The 20,473-nt window shown below is 34.9% G+C and overlaps 1 protein-coding gene across 2 annotated transcripts; it reads left to right on the top strand.

Annotated features, from left to right (window-relative positions):
• The first annotated feature begins 457 nt into the window (after positions 1-457).
• On the top strand, positions 458-19,455 carry map4k2 (mitogen-activated protein kinase kinase kinase kinase 2). Of its 2 annotated transcripts, none has more exons than XM_079422951.1 (32): positions 458-825; positions 4,491-4,548; positions 4,947-5,037; positions 5,404-5,468; positions 6,315-6,370; positions 6,472-6,519; positions 6,745-6,787; positions 6,868-6,940; positions 7,971-8,102; positions 8,192-8,254; positions 8,382-8,463; positions 8,836-8,943; positions 9,704-9,782; positions 10,850-10,908; positions 11,061-11,107; positions 11,196-11,234; positions 11,550-11,583; positions 11,667-11,826; positions 11,914-12,083; positions 12,981-13,022; positions 13,557-13,641; positions 13,750-13,829; positions 13,939-13,999; positions 14,196-14,319; positions 14,396-14,454; positions 14,590-14,693; positions 15,686-15,857; positions 17,714-17,782; positions 17,882-17,968; positions 18,056-18,126; positions 18,843-18,898; positions 19,001-19,455. In XM_079422951.1, the coding sequence occupies exons 1-32, from the start codon at positions 733-735 to the stop codon at positions 19,086-19,088; spliced, it is 2,598 nt and encodes an 865-aa protein (XP_079279077.1). In that variant the 5' UTR covers positions 458-732; the 3' UTR covers positions 19,089-19,455. The 2 variants fall into 2 exon arrangements, with proteins under 2 accessions (XP_079279077.1, XP_079279076.1); XM_079422950.1 differs by having other exon boundaries at positions 11,667-11,832.
• The last annotated feature ends 1,018 nt before the right edge of the window (positions 19,456-20,473 follow it).

Below are 20,473 nucleotides of genomic sequence, written 5' to 3'. Positions count from 1 at the left end.
CGATTGCTATTCCTGCGGTAAAACACGCCCTCCTCATTACCCTACGGATGAAGAAATGTATAAATAAATAAATGTGAAAATAAATAAATGTAGAAATAAATAAATGTGGAAATACATAAAGAAATAAATACGTAAATAAATGCATAAATGTGAAAATAAATAAAGTGGAAATAAATAAATGTAAATAAAAGAAAAAATAAATAAATATGGAAAAAAATACATAAGGAAATACAATTATAAATAATTATTTATTTTTGCTTTTTTACTTTTCTTTGTACATTTATTTACATATTTATTTATATTTGCTTTTTACATTTCTTTGCACATTTCTTTATTTCTTTATTTATCTATTTCTAATTATGGCAGCTTTGGCATTCCATACAAAAGAGACATTCTCGTTTCAACCAGTCTGCGATATGCTCGAGAACCGATGCATTGAAAAGATTCGACTCCAAAGGATTCACGTTGCTGCTGTGAGTCTACGGGTGCGCCAGTGTGAGGAGGACAAGCAGAGAGATTACAAGACGAAGACCGTGGTTTCCCTGATAAATTGGATGTGGAGATTAGTTTTTGCTTTGCATTGCCTTATAGATAAATCTATACATTTTTGTTATTATTATTCAATCTCTTCGCCACTTTTGATGACAGCGCACCGGGATGAGATGAGTTTACTGCACATCAAACTGTGTGACAGCTGTCATGCATAAGTGAAACATACAAAGAGCTACAGGCATGAATACTATAGGAGTTTCATTTTTGGATCCCCTGAATGATTATGAGATTATTCAAAGAATTGGGAGCGGCACTTATGGAGACGTCTTTAAGGTGAGAATTAAGTTTTTTTATTACTCAGTGGTGAGTGTTTAAGCAACGAGTATGATACAAGATTTCATGGGAAAAACATTTTTCCTTCTGGAAGACTATCAAAAATCTACCTAAAGGGATTGTATAACTTGTTTGTATTGTATTACTGTACAAGGATTGTATTACTTTGTATATGATACCATGGTAAGTATTTAGACATCAATGCAATCATATCAGGCTGTCTGGAGTAGCTACCAGTACCATGAATATACTATGAGTACCATGGTATGATTATCATTCAACACCATGTTAAAATGTCAAAGTTCCACTTGATACCTTGTAAGGGGAAACTTGCTAAAGTTGACATGATTTTTATTTTTTTTACTCAGTTGTTGTTGTTAATTTCCTTGTTTAGGTTGAATATTTCAAGAAACCAAATCCAAGATGTTAGTTGACAGACTGGATTGTTTAGTTTTCTATTGACACACATTCCATCTAACACAGTGAACAGAAAATGATGCACACAGACTGACATCCGTGTGCTGTTTATTTTTATTGTGGCTAAATGTATTTTTTAGGCCATCTAGGTATTTCGTCTACAAAACATTTACATGCAAAACAGCCCTGTATAAACAGAAAAGCATAGTTTAAAAATGTATGTAAATAGATATCTAAAGTTTATCTAAAGTGGAATAGCATATGGTTGGCTTAGAAATTTGACTTGATTGAAGAGCAATCCACTGGTACAACCACAACATTTGTGGAATGTTGCAAATCTGGACTTTAAAATGTAGGCCTCCCTCAGGTGTGCTAGTGTACGTTTGTAAGGTCCAAATATGTTGTTGGTGTTCGTGTGTATTTTGTCTCTTTTATATATGTTTAATGTGGAGATCATTTCACTCTTGTGTAGCAATCCCCAACACAGTCCACTTTATGATAATTCAGTGGGTGAGCCAACAATGCTTACAATGCCCATCTTACAATGCACAAAGAATCCTTTCTAGTGTCCTCTAGCTCTCTCAACTTGGACTCAGAAAGTTCTCGAGATCTAAAAATATTCCATGGTGAGGATTCCCAGCTGCCTTCGAACAAAACAGTCTGTTTTGCATTTGATGGACTTGTCAGGTCTGACCATGCCAACATAAAGAATAACAAGCTTTGGAGATTTCTGGTGAAACTGGACAGATATCCAACCCAAGCCATTGTTCTTGGGTTGTGGCTGCGTTATTTCAGGTTGCACAGCTAAACCATTAAGTGAACGTACACTGTCGCTTCAGTCATGACAGGAAGCTCTCTGGCATGCCAGGAAAAACAACAGGAAGGCAGCTCAGTGAAGTTCCAGGTTTTGTCCAGAAATGCTCAATTTGTTATGTTTATGACTAGCTGAAAGCAAAAATGGAGGTCCACCTTCCTGACAAACTTTTTTTTCTGCTGGTTTCTATTCATAATTGGCCTGATCATAAGTATTAAATAAAATGCTCTGTATGTATAGAACATATTTCATGTGCATGAGTTGGCTATTTAAAGGAAGAACTTACCCAAAAATAAAAAGTTGCTGAATATTTAATCACCCTCAGGCCATCCAAAATTTAGATTAGTTTGTTTCTTCAATGGAATAGATTTTGTGAAATGTATGATTGCATCACTTGCTCGACAATGGATTTTATGCAGTGAATAGGGAACATCAGAATGAGGGTCCAAACAGCTGATCACAGTAATTCATGAGTAATCCACACTAGTCTATTTCATCAATGTCTTGTGGAGCGAAAGACTATTTGTAAGAAACAAATCCATCATTAAAGCATTTTAACTTTAAATTATTGTTTCTGATCAAAATACTAGTCCTTAATAATGCTTGGAAAAAGTGGTTATTGTTGTCCTCCCATCAAAATCTATCAACATATGTGTTGAAATATTGCTTTTCCCAGTGAAAGAGGACTCTTTTAGCCAAAAACAACCGTTTAAAGTTAAACATGGTCTTGATTATGTATTTGTTCATTACAAACCTGCAACTTTTAGCTTAAGATGATAGTTGATGGACAGGATATGGATTGCTTGTGGATTACTGTGATGTTTTTATCAGCTGTTTGGACTCTAATTCTGACGGCACCCATTCACTGCAGAGGATCCATTGGTGAGCAAATGATGTAATGTCCTACATTTCTCCAAATATGTCCCCATTAAGAAACAGACTCATCCACGTATTGGATTACCTGAGGGTGAGTACATTCTCAGCAAATTTTATTTATTGGATAAACTATTCCTTTAAATCCACAGCTAAATGAGTTTGATGAATCCTTGGCATGTGGTATAAGTGGTTTTATAGTAAATTCATAGAATCATTATATTAGAATGATTTCTGAATAATCTTGTGACACCGAACTTTGCCTGAATATATTACATTTTAAAATATATTACAGTACTAATATAGTTGTAATAATAATTCACAATATTACAGTTTTACAATAATTGCAGCCTTAGTGAGCATGAGACTTCTTTCAAAATATCTTACCAACCCCAAGCATTTGAATGGTATAGACTTATTAATATAAAATTTGTGCACATTCACAGATGCATATCAGCTTTTCAAGAACTATTAGTGATTTTATAGTAAATTGATAGAATCCTTCCTAAATAGAATGAGTGATTAACTAATGGTGCAGCATCATACGGCCTAGAAAGATGAAGAACATCAGCTCCTGGCAGCAGCTACAGGACAAGGTTACAGTGAAGGACACAGCAGGCTGCCACTGACACTAGGATATTTGTCATTAAGATGCCTGCCAGGAGAGCTAGATCTGTTCCTGGCTTTTCTACAGCATCCCAAGAATTTCACCAAAGTAAACATGGCATTAAAGTCACATATCCACCTCTATGTTACATTTGCTCATTTTCGTAGGCTGTAAAATGTTTATTTGAAAACCAAAACAAATATATATAATGTTAATATAAACGCTGCAGAGTCTTTAATAAGGCTGAATTGGGTTTTTAAACCTAAAACCTAAAAAGTGACAATGTTCTATTAATTCCATTAAGAAATGCATTTGTATTATTAATATTAATAATATTAATAATAATAATAAATCACAATTAAACAATTCTTAAATAATATAGCTAGTTATTTTAACTGTAAGTAAAATTACAGTCTTTTATTTAGGATTTTTAATTTTTATTTAGGATGCAATAAATGAAATGTATCACGGTTTCTACAACAACAGTAAGCATAACAATTGTTTATTATATTGATAATAAGAAGAAATGTTTCCTGAACAACAAATCACTATATTAGAATGATTTCTAAAGGATCTTGTGACACCGAAGGCTCGCTGAACATTCAGATTTGCCATTACATGAATAAATTCCATTTTAAATTATAGTACGGTACTAATATTTTTGAAATGATAATTCACAATATTACATTTTTTTACTATATTTTTGATCAAATAATTGCAACATTAGTGAGCATAAGAGACTTCTTTCAAAAAATCTTACCAACTCCAAACATTTGAATGGTATAGACTTATTAATATAAAATTTGTGCACATTCACAGATGCATATCAGCTGTTTAACAATGGATGAAATGTAGCTAAACCTAATTATCCATTTTATAATTAATATTGTTGTAAAAGACAAAGTGCAATCTGATTTTCCAGTTCATCGTGTAATATTATCTACTTTCTTTCAGGCTAGAAACATTAGGAGCTCAGAAATGGCTGCTATCAAAATTGTTAAACTGGATCCAGGTGTGTGAGTAGTTTTCATTTTATAAGTTTTTGACTAGAACACATTTGCATTTTGGGGGATTTTAAACATTTAAAGGCAAACGTTGTTTCTGACTAATCTCTCAAAATTATAGAGGTTTTATTGGATCGATTCCTTGTATGAAGGATTTATATTGACGTGAGCTCTATATTTACACTTAATTATAGTTCTCAGAAGCCTCACTGCACTACCACTTTAAAAATGATTGGACTGCATTGTGTCACATGAATTGAAGTTTTTTTTTTACATGGCTCTCTGGAATAGTTTCAGATTTGTCAATCACTGCTTTCTGAAGTAAAATACTTTAAATATTTAGTTATTATAGACCATTTTGTCTTCAGTATATACTCTTTTTGTTCTTCTTTCACTGTTTATTCAGGTGATGACATCACCTCCATCCAGCAGGAGATAACAATGATGAAGGAGTGTAAGCATAAGAACATTGTGGCCTATTATGGCACTTACCACAGGTACAGTAATGTTTGTGCCTTTCCTGGTATTACTCCAGTAGTTGTTAGGGCATAGAAAGGTGCATTCCACAACATGTTTTATACCCCTACAGGCAGAGTTACACAATCAGATATGGAACACAAATCACCCAGATATGTTTAATAGATTTTGTAAATAGCTGCCGACATGTGTCAGCACATGCTCTAGATGACTTGTGCATTCCTGAATATTATTTCAAAGGCATGCATTCCCACTCACAAGCTTTCAAAATGTTTACGAGATTCTTTTCATATTTGTAAGTTATGGGTGTGTGCATATGTATCTTTTGAAAATGTTTCGTGTGCATTGACTCAAAAGTCCAGACACTGAACTGTTCAACTTTTCAGGAATACTAAATTGTGGATCTGCATGGAATACTGTGGGGGAGGATCACTGCAGGATATCTACCAAGGTATACAGTAAATAACATTCAAATTCTGTGCAAGCATTTGAGACTATTGAAAATCACAGGGAAGTGTTATTACGCATTTTAAAGGAATTTGCTGAAAATATAGTTACCCTCAGGCTATCGAAGATGTAGAGGAGTTTGTTTCTTCATTAGAACAGATTAGGAGAAATTTAGCATTACATCACTTGCTCACAGATGGGTCCTCTGGTGTGAATGGGTGCTGTCAGAATGAGAGTCCAAACAGCTGATAAAAACATCACAATAATCCACAAGTAATCCACACAACTCAAGTCCACCAATTAATGTCTTATGAAGGAAAAGCTGCATGTTTGTAATAAATACATTTATAATTAAGCTGGTTTATCCTTAAACTATCATTTCTGGCTAAACAATGAGTCATAGATCAGCTATTTGGACTCTCATTCTGATGGCACCCATTCACCGCAGAGGATACATTGGTGAGATGTAATGCTAAATTTCTCCAAATCTGTTTCAATAAAGAAACAAACTCATCTTGGATGACCTGAGGATGAATACATTTTCAGCAAATTTTCATTTTTGGTGAACCATTGCTTTAAGCATTTTAAAGTAATAGATCACTAAAAAAAAGAAAATTCTTTATCACCTTCACATTGTCACATATGACTTTATTGCTTTTTTTATTCTGGGATGGGAAAACTGCATAAAAGGAGAATAATATTTTCCACAAACCACTATAAATTTCAGGCTGTTCCTAAAAACAATTCCATCTGATATTTTTGAGGTGATTTTTTTTCCTTTGAGAGTTTAATGTCTGCATTTAACCACTGTCCCAGTTAAGTGAGTGTTAATATAATATGCCCTTCACAGTAACTGGACCTTTAAAGGAAAAACAGATTGGTTACATCTGCAGGGAAACACTCCAGGTGAGGCTAATTAATTATTTAAAATGTTCTTTGGATGCATAAATCTTTCTCAATGACACATCCCTACATTTTGAGAAGATTTCTGTTCTCATCTTACCCAGGGGTTGAATCATCTCCATGAGACAGGCAAAATACACAGAGACATTAAGGTGAATGAGGCTTTTCATGACAATACTGTTTAAATGTTTGGGGTCTTTAGGATTTTTTAATGAAGTCTCTAGTGATCTCGACTACATTTATTGATTAAAAATCTAGTAAAAGCAGCAATATTTTGAAAGATTATTACAATTTAAAATGTAAATAAAAATTTTATTTTATAAAATTTTATAATTTATCCCTGTGATGACAAAGCTGAATTTTCTCTTCTAATACAGGGAGCTAATATTCTTCTTACTGATCGAGGAGATGTCAAGCTGGGTAAGTGATTTTATGTCAGACAGACATCTGAAGCTGCACATTTTGGATAATTGTATCTCTCTCTCATTCTCTCTCTGTAGCTGATTTTGGGGTTGCGGCTGAGATCAGTGCTTCTGTTGCCAAGAGGAAGTCCTTCATAGGAACTCCCTACTGGTGAGCCGTCTGCACCGAGATTTTCCCTTGAGTCCTGCAGAATCACACTGTCTGGATTGTCTTGTAAAGCAATTATCATACTGTCTCTTATGATTAGTACAAAGGAATAGTTGACCCATAGATTAATTTACTCACCCTCATGTCATTCCAAACCCTTATGACTTTCCTACTTTCATGAAACACAAAAAGAGAAATGACCAGGGCTGCATTTATCAAATGCTTTTGGGAAAAACACATGATGTGTAAATGATAACAGAATTTTTAGGTGAACTGTACATTTAAATCTCTCTCTTTACTTTTTACTGCTTAATAAACTGTAGCTGCATAATATCTACTCCATTGTTCAAAAGTTTGGGTTTGGTAAGATTTTTGTTTGTTTGTTTTGGAAAGAAATTACATCAATTGATCCAAAGTGACAGTAAAGTCACTTATTATGTTACAAAAGATTTCTATTTCAAATAAATGCTGTTCTTTTCTCTTTTGAACGTTTGATTCATCAAAGAAGCATAATACAAAAAAGCTGCGCAATTATTTTCAATATTGATAGTAGTAAGAAATGTTTCTTGAGCAGCAAAATCATTTTACACTGAAGATTGGAGTAATGATGCTGAAAATTCAGCTTTGCCACCACAGGAATAAATTACATTTTAAAATATAATAAAATAGAAAACATATTTTAAATTGCAATAATATTTCACAATATTACTGTTTTACTGTATTTTTTACTGTATTATTTTTCTACATTACAAAATACAAATAAATACAGCCTAGTGAGCATAAGACAGTCTTTGAAAACATAAATAAAATCTCACCAGCCCCAAACCTTTGAATGGTAGTGTGTGTGTGTGTCTGTGATTTTATTATCTTTACAGGTTTTTAACAATACATAACAATATAAAAAGAATGCATGATCCAAAACATTTCCATATGCCCCTTTTCCATTCACTCCTTTACTCTTTACATTATTCTGAAAGAAACTCAGACTGATGGCTATGATGTGTCTAATGGAAAGGTGTCTTTGTTTTGTTAGGATGGCCCCTGAGGTGGCAGCAGTGGAAAAGAAGGGTGGATATAACCATCTGTGTGATATCTGGGCAGTTGGCATCACTGCCATTGAGCTGGCAGAGCTACAGCCACCTATGTTTGACCTTCATCCCATGCGGTCAGAATGACTCATTTAATTCATTTACGAGAACAGAAAATACCCCATAACAAAGCATTTTTGAACTGAGCTTTAATTTTCTGTTGTAGAGCTCTGATGTTGATGTCTAAGAGCAGCTTCCAGCCTCCCAAACTAAAAGACAAGAGCAAATGGTGAGATTCAAAACCCCACAGAAAGAAAGGACATTTCTCTTAGAAATGGAAAAAGTAAAGAAAAGTGCCAGTTTTCCCATGAGTACCTGACATGATTGGTAAGAGGTTTGTGTCCTTGTCTTTGCAGGTCTGCAGGGTTTCATAGCTTTGTGAAGATGTGTTTGATCAAAAGTCCTCGCAAGAGGCCAACAGCAGAAACTCTTCTCCAGGTGACAGAAGAATCAAACACAAAAATCAAAGTTAATATTAGCATTGCTACTGAATATCACATACCCCTATAATAACTTTCCTTGTGTGGTCATAAAATGTGTTAAAGCTTTTAGGCACAAGGAAACGTGCTTTTATGTATTTATTTATTTTTAAATAATGGTTAGAAAGGATGCATGTCATGCATCTAACTGATCTAAGTAAAAAAATCTTTGATCGGTATTGGCCGATCAAGAAAAATCTGATTGTCTTTTGCTGAAAAAATCCTGAGTGGAGCATCCCTACTAGAAAACATTAAACATACAATACTGCATTTTAATAAAGTTTGTATTTCTTGAAAAGTTGATAATTGTTGCTGCTGTCTCTCTCCCCAGCACCCTTTCGTAACACAGTTACTCACCAGAAAATTGATGATTGAGCTACTGGACATGGCAAGTAACCCAGACCTCCATCATCCACCCAGTCTTGAAGAGAATGAAGAGGTGAGAATAAGACACGCTCACATTATGTTGCAATTACTGTAATTATGAGATAGCAACACTACTCTGAGCTATTCATGTCCTCTGGCTCAGAAATTACTTGTTTTTATGCAAAACTTCTTTTGCAGTTTATACATAATTATGGTAAGTTTGACATGACATGAACACAGGGTAGCGCCACATTTAATTTCTGACAGGAATGAAAATGAGGCTGTGAGGGATATAAGTACAGTACGGTTGTTTAACAACATACTGATTGTTCAGCTGACAAAGCATCTTTCCTGCAGAAACGTTTAGTCGATGAAAACTGTATAAAAGTTTTGAAAGTCAAGTTGTGAAAATACATAGGACCTTTATACAGTGTGTGCCTTTGTAAAGACTGTAAATCTATTCCTCACAGCCTTGTTTTCATCTGTGTTGAATTCAGCATGCCATCTAATCCGAGCTGATCTAAGGTCATCTGAAAGTTTTTCTGTTTAGGAAGTTAATTTAATTGCATCATAAATCATTAAGCAAGACAGAATTTCTTAAAAGCATGCTTAAGCTTTCAACTTACTTTCATATCTCCATGTCATCAAAAAAATATTTGTCCAAACAAGGATAAATAAAGAACATTATAAATTAGGGAAAGGTTTCCCAAGAATACTGAGCATGTGCCCCTCCTTATAAAGTAATTTAATGCTTTTTCCAAATATTCATGTCAGAGTTCAGTTTGTCAAAGTGTACAGTTGTTTTAGTGGTGATATTTGTGTGTGTGTTAAAGGCAAACGATACAGCCCCAGATAAAATCCAGTCTAAAGGGAAACATATGCCAGTGGTGAGAAGTTTATCAGAAGAACAATGTAAGTTCTGGTTAGACATTGTACATTTATACCATTTATATTTAACATACCATTAACATACTACAATATACACTATTCAGTCCTAATTCTTATATATATAATATATATATATTATAAATATATATTTTTCTTGGAAAGACATTTAGAGTAAATATTTGATAAAATAAGTCTTTGTATTTAGCAATACTATATGCATCCTATTTGCTATCATTAAATTGTATTATATACTTTGTTATACTTTACATTATAGCAGAATAAGTCATTAAAATCTCTCAAACACAATCATGTATTATCTGTAAAAATGAGTAGAAAACACATTTTTAGCCATATCTTTTAAAATGTTTCTTGATTATATTATGTTTTCATCAATTTTCTGAAGTTCACTGTCACTGCAGTGTCTATTTTCATTGCAGCGTGTGCATGATTAGAAAGTTTAATGAATCGAAGTGTAGCAGAGGAGGTGCTGCTTTAACAAGGCTACTATTGAGCGATGTCAAGAGGCACACAACTCATAGAGCTGGTACTGTTTAGCACACGTCTATGGCATGTGCTTATCCATCCCCCTCACACACTCACTCGCGTGAACTGGATCCAGTGCTCACATTCGAGGCTAAGCGGAGAGTGCGATGCGTGTGTGTATTATCGCGTGGCAAGTTGATGCCATTTTCACTGAGAATCCATTGTCACCACTCCTGACTGTAAGATTACAGCATTCACAGGCAGACAAATCAGACAGACAGACAATGAAGCTTTTTTGTACATATATGAAGTTCTTGGAGGAAAATCTGAACAACATGATTACTGAATATGGATTAATATTGTCCAGATTTATGGATATTTACATATGCCATCCCAGACATAAATTAAATTATAAAATATACTAAAATATAAAACAGTTTTAAATTTTACAATAATACTGTTTTTACTGTATTTTTGATTTAATAAATGCAGCCTCGGTGAGCATACGTGACTGCTTTCAAAAACATGACCGAATCCCAAACTTTTGAATGGTAAAAATGTATAAATGAATACTATGTGCAGTAATATGTAATATGTGTTTGTTTCAGTTGACCAGGTCAAGTTTACCCCTCCCAGGAGGAAAGAGACTGAACCCTATCCTGACCTGGTCAGTTTTATTGCTCTCTCTTAGTGATGTTCTCTATAAGATAATGAGACACACAAAACACAATCCACATTCTTTTACACGTCATAAAATATTCTGTCATAATACATGGTTATACTTGAAAAAAATAGAATCAAGTATGTTTATGTTCTCAGGGATCGTGTGATGATTGGAGCATATCTGGAGATGAACCAGAGTCACCGTGAGTGCTGATTGATTTAAGTGGATTTATACACTACGGACTAAACAGTTATTATAACCTTTCATTTGAAATGTATTAATTACTGCAGGGGTCTTTTGGAAAGTGTGGAGGAGGAGTTACAGCAGAGGTGGGACAAACTTATATTCTAGCGCCATCTTGTGGAATGGCATCTCTAACCCCCCAATAAAAAAGACAAGTTAAAAAGTGAAGTGTTAGTAGATATAATTTGTATGTGTGTGTGTGTGTGTGTGTGTGTGTATTTCTATTCATAGTCTCTTTCTAAATAGTTTTTCTGCTTTCCTTTTTTAATTTTTTTCATAATTATTTAAATTACAATTTGTTAGTACCTGTTTTTATGCACAATTTTAAACTCACCTGCAGTAATATAATTTGCACATGTGTGTGACAACTATTTTGTCATTGAACTTTATTTTTCTTTCAGGAGTTTGACAGTAAAAAGACACTCATATTTTGAGGTATTTGAGAACCTGTCCTGATGATTAATTCATGATGATATAAAAATGATGTAAGGCTGTAAACAGTTTCTGATGTTTCATAGTGGAGTAAGAGGAAAAGTGGACTGTTCAGCCCACCACCCGTCTCTGCTACGACATCACTTCCGCCCATGAGCTCATTAGACTCTGATCTGGAGGACAACAACCTTGCGCTTCGACCCAGTGCTACTCTTTGCCCTGAAACTGTATTACGTCCTAAATCAGGTATTGGTATGTGAACATAAAGTACAAGACACAGGGGAATTTCACCATACAGAGTTTTAAAACATTTCTCTCTTTGTGTTTTGTCAGTGTTGTTGAGGTGTTCAGGCAGTCAGGATGTGCGGCACTGGTGCAGCGACCCTTGTGTTCCTGATGGTAATGACACACAGGACAAACAGAGGACTCTTACAAGGACTCTCAGCAGAGACACGGCTCTCTCTCCAGAGTGGAGCACCATGAGGAAGAAAACAGAGGACTCTGTGAGTTACACAATGTTGGTATATGTTACATATAACAGACTTGCACTTATGTGTGCTTGTGTCCCACACTTCAATACATCACAGCTACATTAATGTCCCTTTCACGAGCAAGGACCACGCCACAACCGAATATGTAAATGAATAGTTTATTGTTCCGAATGTTAGAGATGAGTTGGAAGAGGATGAAAAGTTAAAGGGGATAGGATGATGGTCAGGTTGATCTGGGCGTCTGGAATTGATGGCCCGGAGAGACTCAGGATGGGGGTATCATCTCGTTTGTATATTTAGGCCAGGCGATTAGGACCCCCCGATGCAACCTGAAAAGAAAACAATAAGGATAGCTGATTTGATTAAAAGGGGAGGGAAGGGTGGGTTCGAGAGAAAGAGACAAATAGCACGGAATGAGGCGGCCCGATATATGAAGGATTCAGGATGTGAGGTGATTGGTAGAGGCGTGGCCTCGCTCCCGAACCTCAGTTAACTAGTTAACTCCCTTTATCAAACACAGTGTCAGATATAAATTATTACATGTACTGCATTCCTTGTACAGATTTTGTGTCTTTTATGTATCAGTAGATATCTAAATATATCAACATTAAATTGGTCATTGAAAAACCTACATTAGTCAACCACTGTTAAGTAGTTTGTTATTAATTTAATTGGTAGAAAAATGATTAGATCAAGTATTTTGGTGCTATTTCATTACATCTTTCACATTATTTTGTTAGCGTAATGCTAAATGTTTCAGCACCATGGACAGATCTCAAAAACCTATTTATATATGTTAATACACATTTTGTATATTTTTTGAGTCGCTAAAAGTATTACTGACAGACTAAAAAGAGACTAAAGATCATATAGAAACTGTTCCTTGTATTTTTAACCTTTAATTCATAGAGAGCCGATTCTCATGGACTTCCTCCCACTCCCCAAGTCTATGTAAGTTTAACCACCTAATAGCACCTTTTAAATGTGTTAAACCTGGCTATTACTAAATTTGAGTGTGACATTTTTTATCATTTTATCATTAATGCACCTTTGGAAGTTGTGGCCTAATGGTTAGAGAGTCGGACTCGTAATCCAAAGGTTGCGGGTTCGAGTCTCGGGCCGGCAGGGATTGTAGGTGGGGGGAGTGAATGTCCAGCGCTCTCTCCACCCTCAATACCACGACTGAGGTGCCCTTGAGCAAGGCACCGAACCCCCAACTGCTCCCTGGGCGCCGCAGCATAAATGGCTGCCCACTGCTCTGGGTGTGTGTTCACGGTGTGTGTGTTCACTGCTGTGTGTGTGCACGTTGGATGGGTTAAATGCAGAGCATGAATTCTGAGTATGGGTAACCATACTTGGCAGTATGTCACTTCACTCACTCACTCACTTTGGGCCCAGTATCTTTGTATGAACCTAAGAATTTATCTTAAATTTTATATTGGATGTACAATATTTATGAAACATTGTATAATTCATGTTACATAGATGGGAGCCTGTTTTACTAAAGTATTTAATGGATGTCCACTGAAAATTCACTGTGCAGAAACATGGGTTTTGCCCAAAACAAGAGGTACAGATTTCCATTCATCTTACTGATCTAGAATTGTGATAAAAATAAAATGTAATTTAAATATAGATTGATATAGATTAGTTTGATTTATCACTCATTTCCTCATAGATCAGTATTTAATTCTGGGTGCGGAGGAGGGTGTTTATATCCTTAACTTAAATGAACTGCATGAAGACACCTTAGAAAAGGTATTTCGTATTTTTACCCAATACTGTTTCTGTCATAAAATACAACATGAGAGAGAAACATCTTATTTTTAATGGCTAATATGGTTTTCACTGCTGATCTCTGTTGCAGTTGCTTCCACAGAGATGCACTTGGCTTTACGTCATGAACAATGTCTTAATGTCCATCGCTGGTATGTAACATTTTTATAGTTACATGGTTGAAGTATTAGATGTTGTGATACCAGTAACAGCCAACCATTTTTAGAAATCATATACTGTGTATTGCTTTTCTAAAAATAAATAAATAAACTGTACATCTACACCTCAGTGGTCTGTAAACGGCTGTTCTATTCTATTCTATTCTATTCTATTCTATTCTATTCTCAGGCAAGTCGTCTCATCTCTACTCTCATAGACTGACAGCTCTGTTTGAGCAGCGAGGGCACTTGCAGAGGAAACAGGGTCACTTGTCCCTCGGCGCCAACCGCTTCACAGAACGGATCATCCACAGGTCACATAAACGCATACAAGTTTAATAATCCAGCTTATATGTTGTTCATTTGGAACTCAAAATAATCTTTTCACAGGAAGTTTGCTGTGTCAGTGAAGATTGCAGACACTAAGGGATGTCGGAAGTGCAGCGTGGGTGAGGGTCACGTCTTACATCATAATAGATCAATGTTTATTCATTTTATCCTGATGAATGTCTTCGCTGACCTTCTGTTATTGGTTAAGATGGAAAAATACTGAAAGCCATGTTTTCTTGATTTTTGTTCATCAGCTCGTAACCCATACACAGACAGCACGTTCTTATGTGCTGCAGTTCCCTCTGGCCTCGTGCTACTATTGTGGTATGAACCGCTGCAGAAGTTCATGCACCTCAAGGTAACGGTAACCCTATAAAGCTTACTGTATCATATATGATACATTTCTAAGGCCTCTAAAGTATCTCAAAATGCATGTCTTCTGTCTTCAGATTGACAGTTTATATTTTTTAGCATGTAAAAGGCCTTTTCCACCTTTGGGTTGTGGTTCACATGTCTTTTTGTTTAAAAAACTTTAATAATTTTTATAAAGTAAACACAAGAATCAATTTTATATTGTTAGTAGTATTTCAAGAGGAACACTTGCTGGACTGAAGCAACTTTGATTTACTTGATTATCCATTTTTTTAAAGAATATATATATAAAAAAAGAATTTCAAATATGATACAGCAGACTTTTGAGGAGCTTGTCCATCTCTCAATCATCATTGTATTGCATTATATGTTTTGCCCTCCACAACAAAAGAGATGATAAAAAAATTTGATGATAAAACTAAGCATTTATATATCATCTAAGACATATTATTGGGAGATACAGAGTGACAGCTGATATTTATGTGAAGTCTTCTAAAATTATCTCATTATCTTATTTTCTGGCCATAAAAATAACAGCAGCTGCACGAAATTACATATTTATGCTTTATTAGTTTTTTTCATCTTTTATTATGAGCACCATATTCTCCTATAACACACTATATGAGCCAAAAAAGTCTGATGTATCAAATATGATACAAAAAAAAACATATATGCATATGCATTTATTAAGATTTTATCTAAAAGTTCAATAAACTGTGCCATTTCAAATTAAAATGTTCTTGCTATTATTTCGTGTGTCAAACTTTACAGGGTTAAGAGTCTTGTTTGCATAATAAAACATTAACTTTATGTTGATGTTGAATTTACAATTATTAATATATGGCAATTTTATTTACAAGAAAATAATTTATTGTTACCAAACAAACAAAATTATGCTTTCACTAACAAGAGTCTGTACAACATCTTGTAGTTGTTCTCTCATTACATTTCTCCTTTCTTATCATCTTCTCATTGAAGCACATTGCTGTGCCCCTGCCGGACCCATTGCCCATCTTTGAGCTGCTGGTGTTAATGACAGATGAGCTTCCTCAGCTCTGCGTGGGCGTCCAGCAAAGCCTTCAACAGCAAAATGAACGACAGCTAAAGTTTGACATCATTCATCTGAACGGCACACCAAACCCTCAGCCAGGTAAGTGATTGACTGATTGCTGGTCTTGCATGAACTCAGAGCTGAAGAATTTCTCAACAAACATCACATTTAAACTAGAGATGCACTATCGGCCGCTTGTTCAAAATCAGCCGATTATATCCTGTCAATCAAAAGGCGGCGGAAAAATGTGTCAGACTTCAACTCATACTGTGAGTGAAGAAAATCTCCGCTGTAGTAATTCCGCTGTTCACAGTTCATTAGTTAGCTATAAAACAATACTGAAGAGGAGGTTTTTTTTACTTATAATTATATATATGTTTGAATAAATCTGGTATTAAGGTATTTATGAAGAAAAAAGGAAAGTTTATGTTTAGGTTTATGGTAACAAAGGTGGTTAACATTCAACGTGTTCTTTTCATCAGTATTATTTGTGATTTGAATTTTGTGAACGGGAGTTCCTCTTTTGCTGTGCTAAGCTGGGCTTTGGACGATTTTACATCCGAATTCGAATTCACGACCATCAATTTTTACATGAAAAGATAGTTGTCTGTTTTGCTTACATCTATTCACTGTTTAAAACTAAAACAAATGATTGAAATATGGATTCATTGTTATTCTTAATTTAAAAGCACAACAACAATAAAACGGTAGGCTACAAACTAACTTATATAATGTAATTATAATTATTATTTGTAAGTCGCTTTGGACAAAAGCGTCTGCTAAATGACAAAAGTAAAAAAGTAAAGAGTGTAAAGACCATCAACTCTACCGTGCGACTCCACCGGGCAGGGACACCGGCAAGGGATAGTAGTATCGCTTTTTATTTAATTTTTTCATTTATATGTTTATTATTGAAATGTTGTTATATGCATGTGTCAATTTTATTTAATTTCTTTATTTTCTTAAATATGTGGGTATATAGTATTTATAGAGTTGTAACTTTTTAGTTTTAGTTACTTTTTCTTATTTGTAAGTCGCTTTGGACAATAGCGTCTGCTAAATGACAAAAGTAAAGTAAAGTAAAGTAAAAAGTAATTAACATAAATGAATAAGACGAGGCATGGCATAAGCTACACCAGAACGTTTAGCAAACATTGAGGAATCAAATAAATAAAGAACATTTAAAGAAAGCCTCCATAGCGTAACGTGAGATAAAAAGCAAAGACAAAACCAACATGTTCACCTTCTCTGGTTTAAGAAGCAGTCTTTTATTTTACTTTCGCTGGAAAACCAAATCATCTGTCCCGTCCGCCATTGTTTTCTCAGTATTCGCATAATTTTTGCAGCTCGTGCTGACACGGCGAGTATAAACCAGGATCTGCTCCCAAAGAGATCGCATTGAAAGCGCCTCTCTCACTCTCTTCACGTGATCAGAAATGTTAAGGCCAAAGTATACTTCGGCCGTCCGTGTCCGCTCACCGTCCGCATTACGTCATTTTCATCATCAGGAGGGCTCGCTCACAACAGCTCATACGCGAGGTGAATGTTGACAGAGCACAAGTCAAGTAGGTGGTACTGAGCATGTGTTAAGCTCGTCTGTCTGCACTAACCGCGGTTGAGTATACTTCAAAGATGTGGCTGTGCGCGAGACGGAACGCGGCACGCGCTTTATGCATGGAGCAGCGCAGACCATGCACTGGCACAAATCCGACCACGTCAAATTTGAACTCTCTCATGACTATCGGTATTGGCCGATATCATGCTGAATAATCGACTATTGGTATCGGCAGAAAAATTCAGTATCGGTGCATCTCTAATTTAAACCCATTCCTATGAATTCAACAGATTTTTCCCTCTCAGTAAAAAAACTATGAAAAACACAAATTTTGTATGCGCTTGCTATGTTTTATTCATTGAGACGTGTGCGAATGTGTGATCTTTGCGTCTTTCCTTAGACAGTGAGACAGTAAGAGCTGTACAAGTAACACAGCTGGACAGAGACACTGTTTTAATTGCACTGGAAAGTATGTATGATTTATATGTATGATAATAATACGTGAATCAACTTCTAAAGCATGCACTGATACTTATATTATAAATGAATCCTCACTGTCATCTTTTAGAAATGGTGAAGATTGTTGATATGCAGGGTGTCCCCAGCAAGGAGTTAGCATCCAACCTGGAGTTTGACTTCCCTATCGAGACTTTAGGTACAAACCTGACATATGAAAATATAGCATCTGTTCACAATGAAATGATACAAGTGGCATAAGTTTTCATGTGCTGTTTTTCAACAGTTTGTTTAGAAGAAAGTGTTTTAGCTTTCTGGAAACATGGGCTTAAAGGACTTAGTCTGCACAACTGCGAGGTAAAGAGTTATGATGTTTTGTGCATTTCGGTTACACTTTATTTTGATAGTCCACTTTAGACATTCTACTAAGTAACTTTGTAACTACATGTCAACTAATTCTCATTAATTTGCAACTACATATCTACTAACTTTTAGAGTAGACTGTTAGGGTAGGTTTAGGGTTAGTAGAATAAGTTGACATATACTTTCAAAGTTTCTCATAGTCAGTATGTTGTGGACCCATCAAAATAAAGTGTTAGAAGTTATTAAGCAGACAGTCTACTAATACTCTACTGACTGCTAGTTGACATGTTGCTGCAAATTTACTTACTGTTAGTACAATGTCTAAAGTGGACTATCAAAATAAAGTGTTACCTGCATTTTAATAGACTCCAGTCAGGGTACAGCTGCATTTAATTTTTGACAGGAATGAAAATGAGGCTGTGAAGTATTTAAGCACAGATTAAATTAAAGACTCTCTGAAAAAAAAGAAAAACTTTCAAAAGACATATTTCATAAAACAGTTTTGAAAGTTGTGAGTTGTGAAAATGACATACTGTAGAAGCTTTATTCAGAGCGTGCCGTTGTAAAAATGGCAAGACTTTCCCTCACAGCCTCGTTTTCATTCTTGTCAAAAATTAAATATGGCGTCTAACTAGATATACCTGTCTAATTCTGTATCAGTACATATTGTCATCATTTGTTGAGTTTTAATAGTTGATGTGTCCCTGTAGGTAACACAGGAAATCACAGACGAAAGCCGAGTGTTCAAAGTTTTAGGCACGCACAGGTATTGACTATCTTCCACCTCTTTTCATTGTTTTCTTTTTAACTTGAGTAAAAATTGCATTTCATTCTCATTAATGTGTTTCTTCTCCAATCTTGGTTACAGAGACATTGTTTTGCAAAGCACCCCAACTGAAAACCCTTCAGCCACTAGCAATTTATACATTTTAACGGGTCACGAGAGCAGCTACTGAGGAAAGCCAGCAGACAGAACCTGAAATAACATGCATGATAACAAGATGGTTGTTTGAGAGCCAGAATGCATGAACACTTGTAATATACAGAGACTTTCAGAGCTGTGCATCTGCCCTGTGTGTCCGTGTGAACACGGTCCTTCAGTTGATCTCACTGGTACACATTGTGAGGGTACAGAAAGGAAAGCCCAATGCCTTGGTTCTTTTTGTTTGTCCCTCTAAAGGCGTTTTTGTCTTTGTTGTCAATAAACTCTCAAATGAAATAATCTGGATTAAACGAATGTATTTAAATGAAAAAAGATCTTGTAATATTTTGTGATGAAGGATTGTGATAACTACTAATAAACTGATACAGTTAAACCAATCTATACCAGACGTCTTAATAATATATCTTAATCTATATTAATAACATATCTTAATAATCAGATTTTATTTTTAGTAAAGAGAAGGCAAATAAGAGATGAGTTTGAACAAGTTTTTAGGACTGTGTGGAAATAAGCAAAATTTTAATCTTTCTCAGTTAAATGCTCTATATTGTTTGGTTAATTTTTAATTACTAACTGTATCAATCCTCAAGAGGGAGCTAAAGCTTCAAATTAAAACCATTGATTTATAGTAGATAAATATTGTAACAATTAACAGAAATGTATGTGAAAGTATTTTTTTATAATTTTTAAATCTATCTAATCTTGACAAGTATTTTTAACAAATAATTTTTAAAATAAATACAGATACACAAATGATGTATAATTATATTAGTTAATATTTATAGTATTATGTTTACACTATTATATATAAACAAATCTGCAATAGCAGCAGATGTTTAATGACATAATAAGGCCCCATGAACACGAGTGGGTTTGTTTTCCTCAATAAATGACCTAAATAAAAACTTGTGTCTGTAGGTATGTGAATCATCTACAGGTGTGCTCTTGTTTATAATATAAAAAATATAGGTGCAGATTTAACCTTACATTAAAGTTATATATAGCCTAGTCATCTATTTTCAAACAGGTTATAGTTTCGTTCACACATTAAATATGTGGTTGCCACAAAACACCTACTCACACTTGCAGTGCAGAAGAGCTCCCGGTAACACTTTTTAACTATTAACTACGACTTTTCCCTCAATAAACTCCTAATTTGCTGCTTATTAATAGTTAGTAAGGTAGTTGTTAAGTTTAGGTATTGGGTAGGATTAGGCATGTAGAATAAGGTAATGTTGAATAAGGCATTAATATGTGCTGAATTACTACTAATAAATGGCTAATATTCTATTAATATGCATGCTAATTAGCAACTAGTCAAGAGACCCTAAAATAAAGTGTTACCGAGGTCTCAGTTTGCAACGGTCTTCTGCATTCTCTCCGATGCATTAACACTGT

Source organism: Barbus barbus, assembly GCF_936440315.1.
Source record: "Barbus barbus genome assembly, chromosome: 1".
NCBI lineage: Eukaryota > Metazoa > Chordata > Actinopteri > Cypriniformes > Cyprinidae > Barbus > Barbus barbus.
The sequence above is the reverse complement of the archived record's forward strand: the minus strand, read 5'-3'. Positions and strand labels throughout refer to the sequence as shown.

What these genes read in the sequence shown, in the direction of transcription:
- map4k2 (XM_079422950.1), top strand. Translation starts at nt 733, where the DNA reads ATGAATACTATAGGAGTTTCATTTTTGGATCCCCTGAATGATTATGAG. An exon ending in CTTATGGAGACGTCTTTAAG is followed by an intron (nt 826 to 4,490) that starts GTGAGAATTAAG and finishes ACTTTCTTTCAG; the next exon opens with GCTAGAAACATTAGGAGCTC. An exon ending in TGTCTTAATGTCCATCGCTG is followed by an intron (nt 14,000 to 14,195) that starts GTATGTAACATT and finishes TTCTATTCTCAG; the next exon opens with GCAAGTCGTCTCATCTCTAC.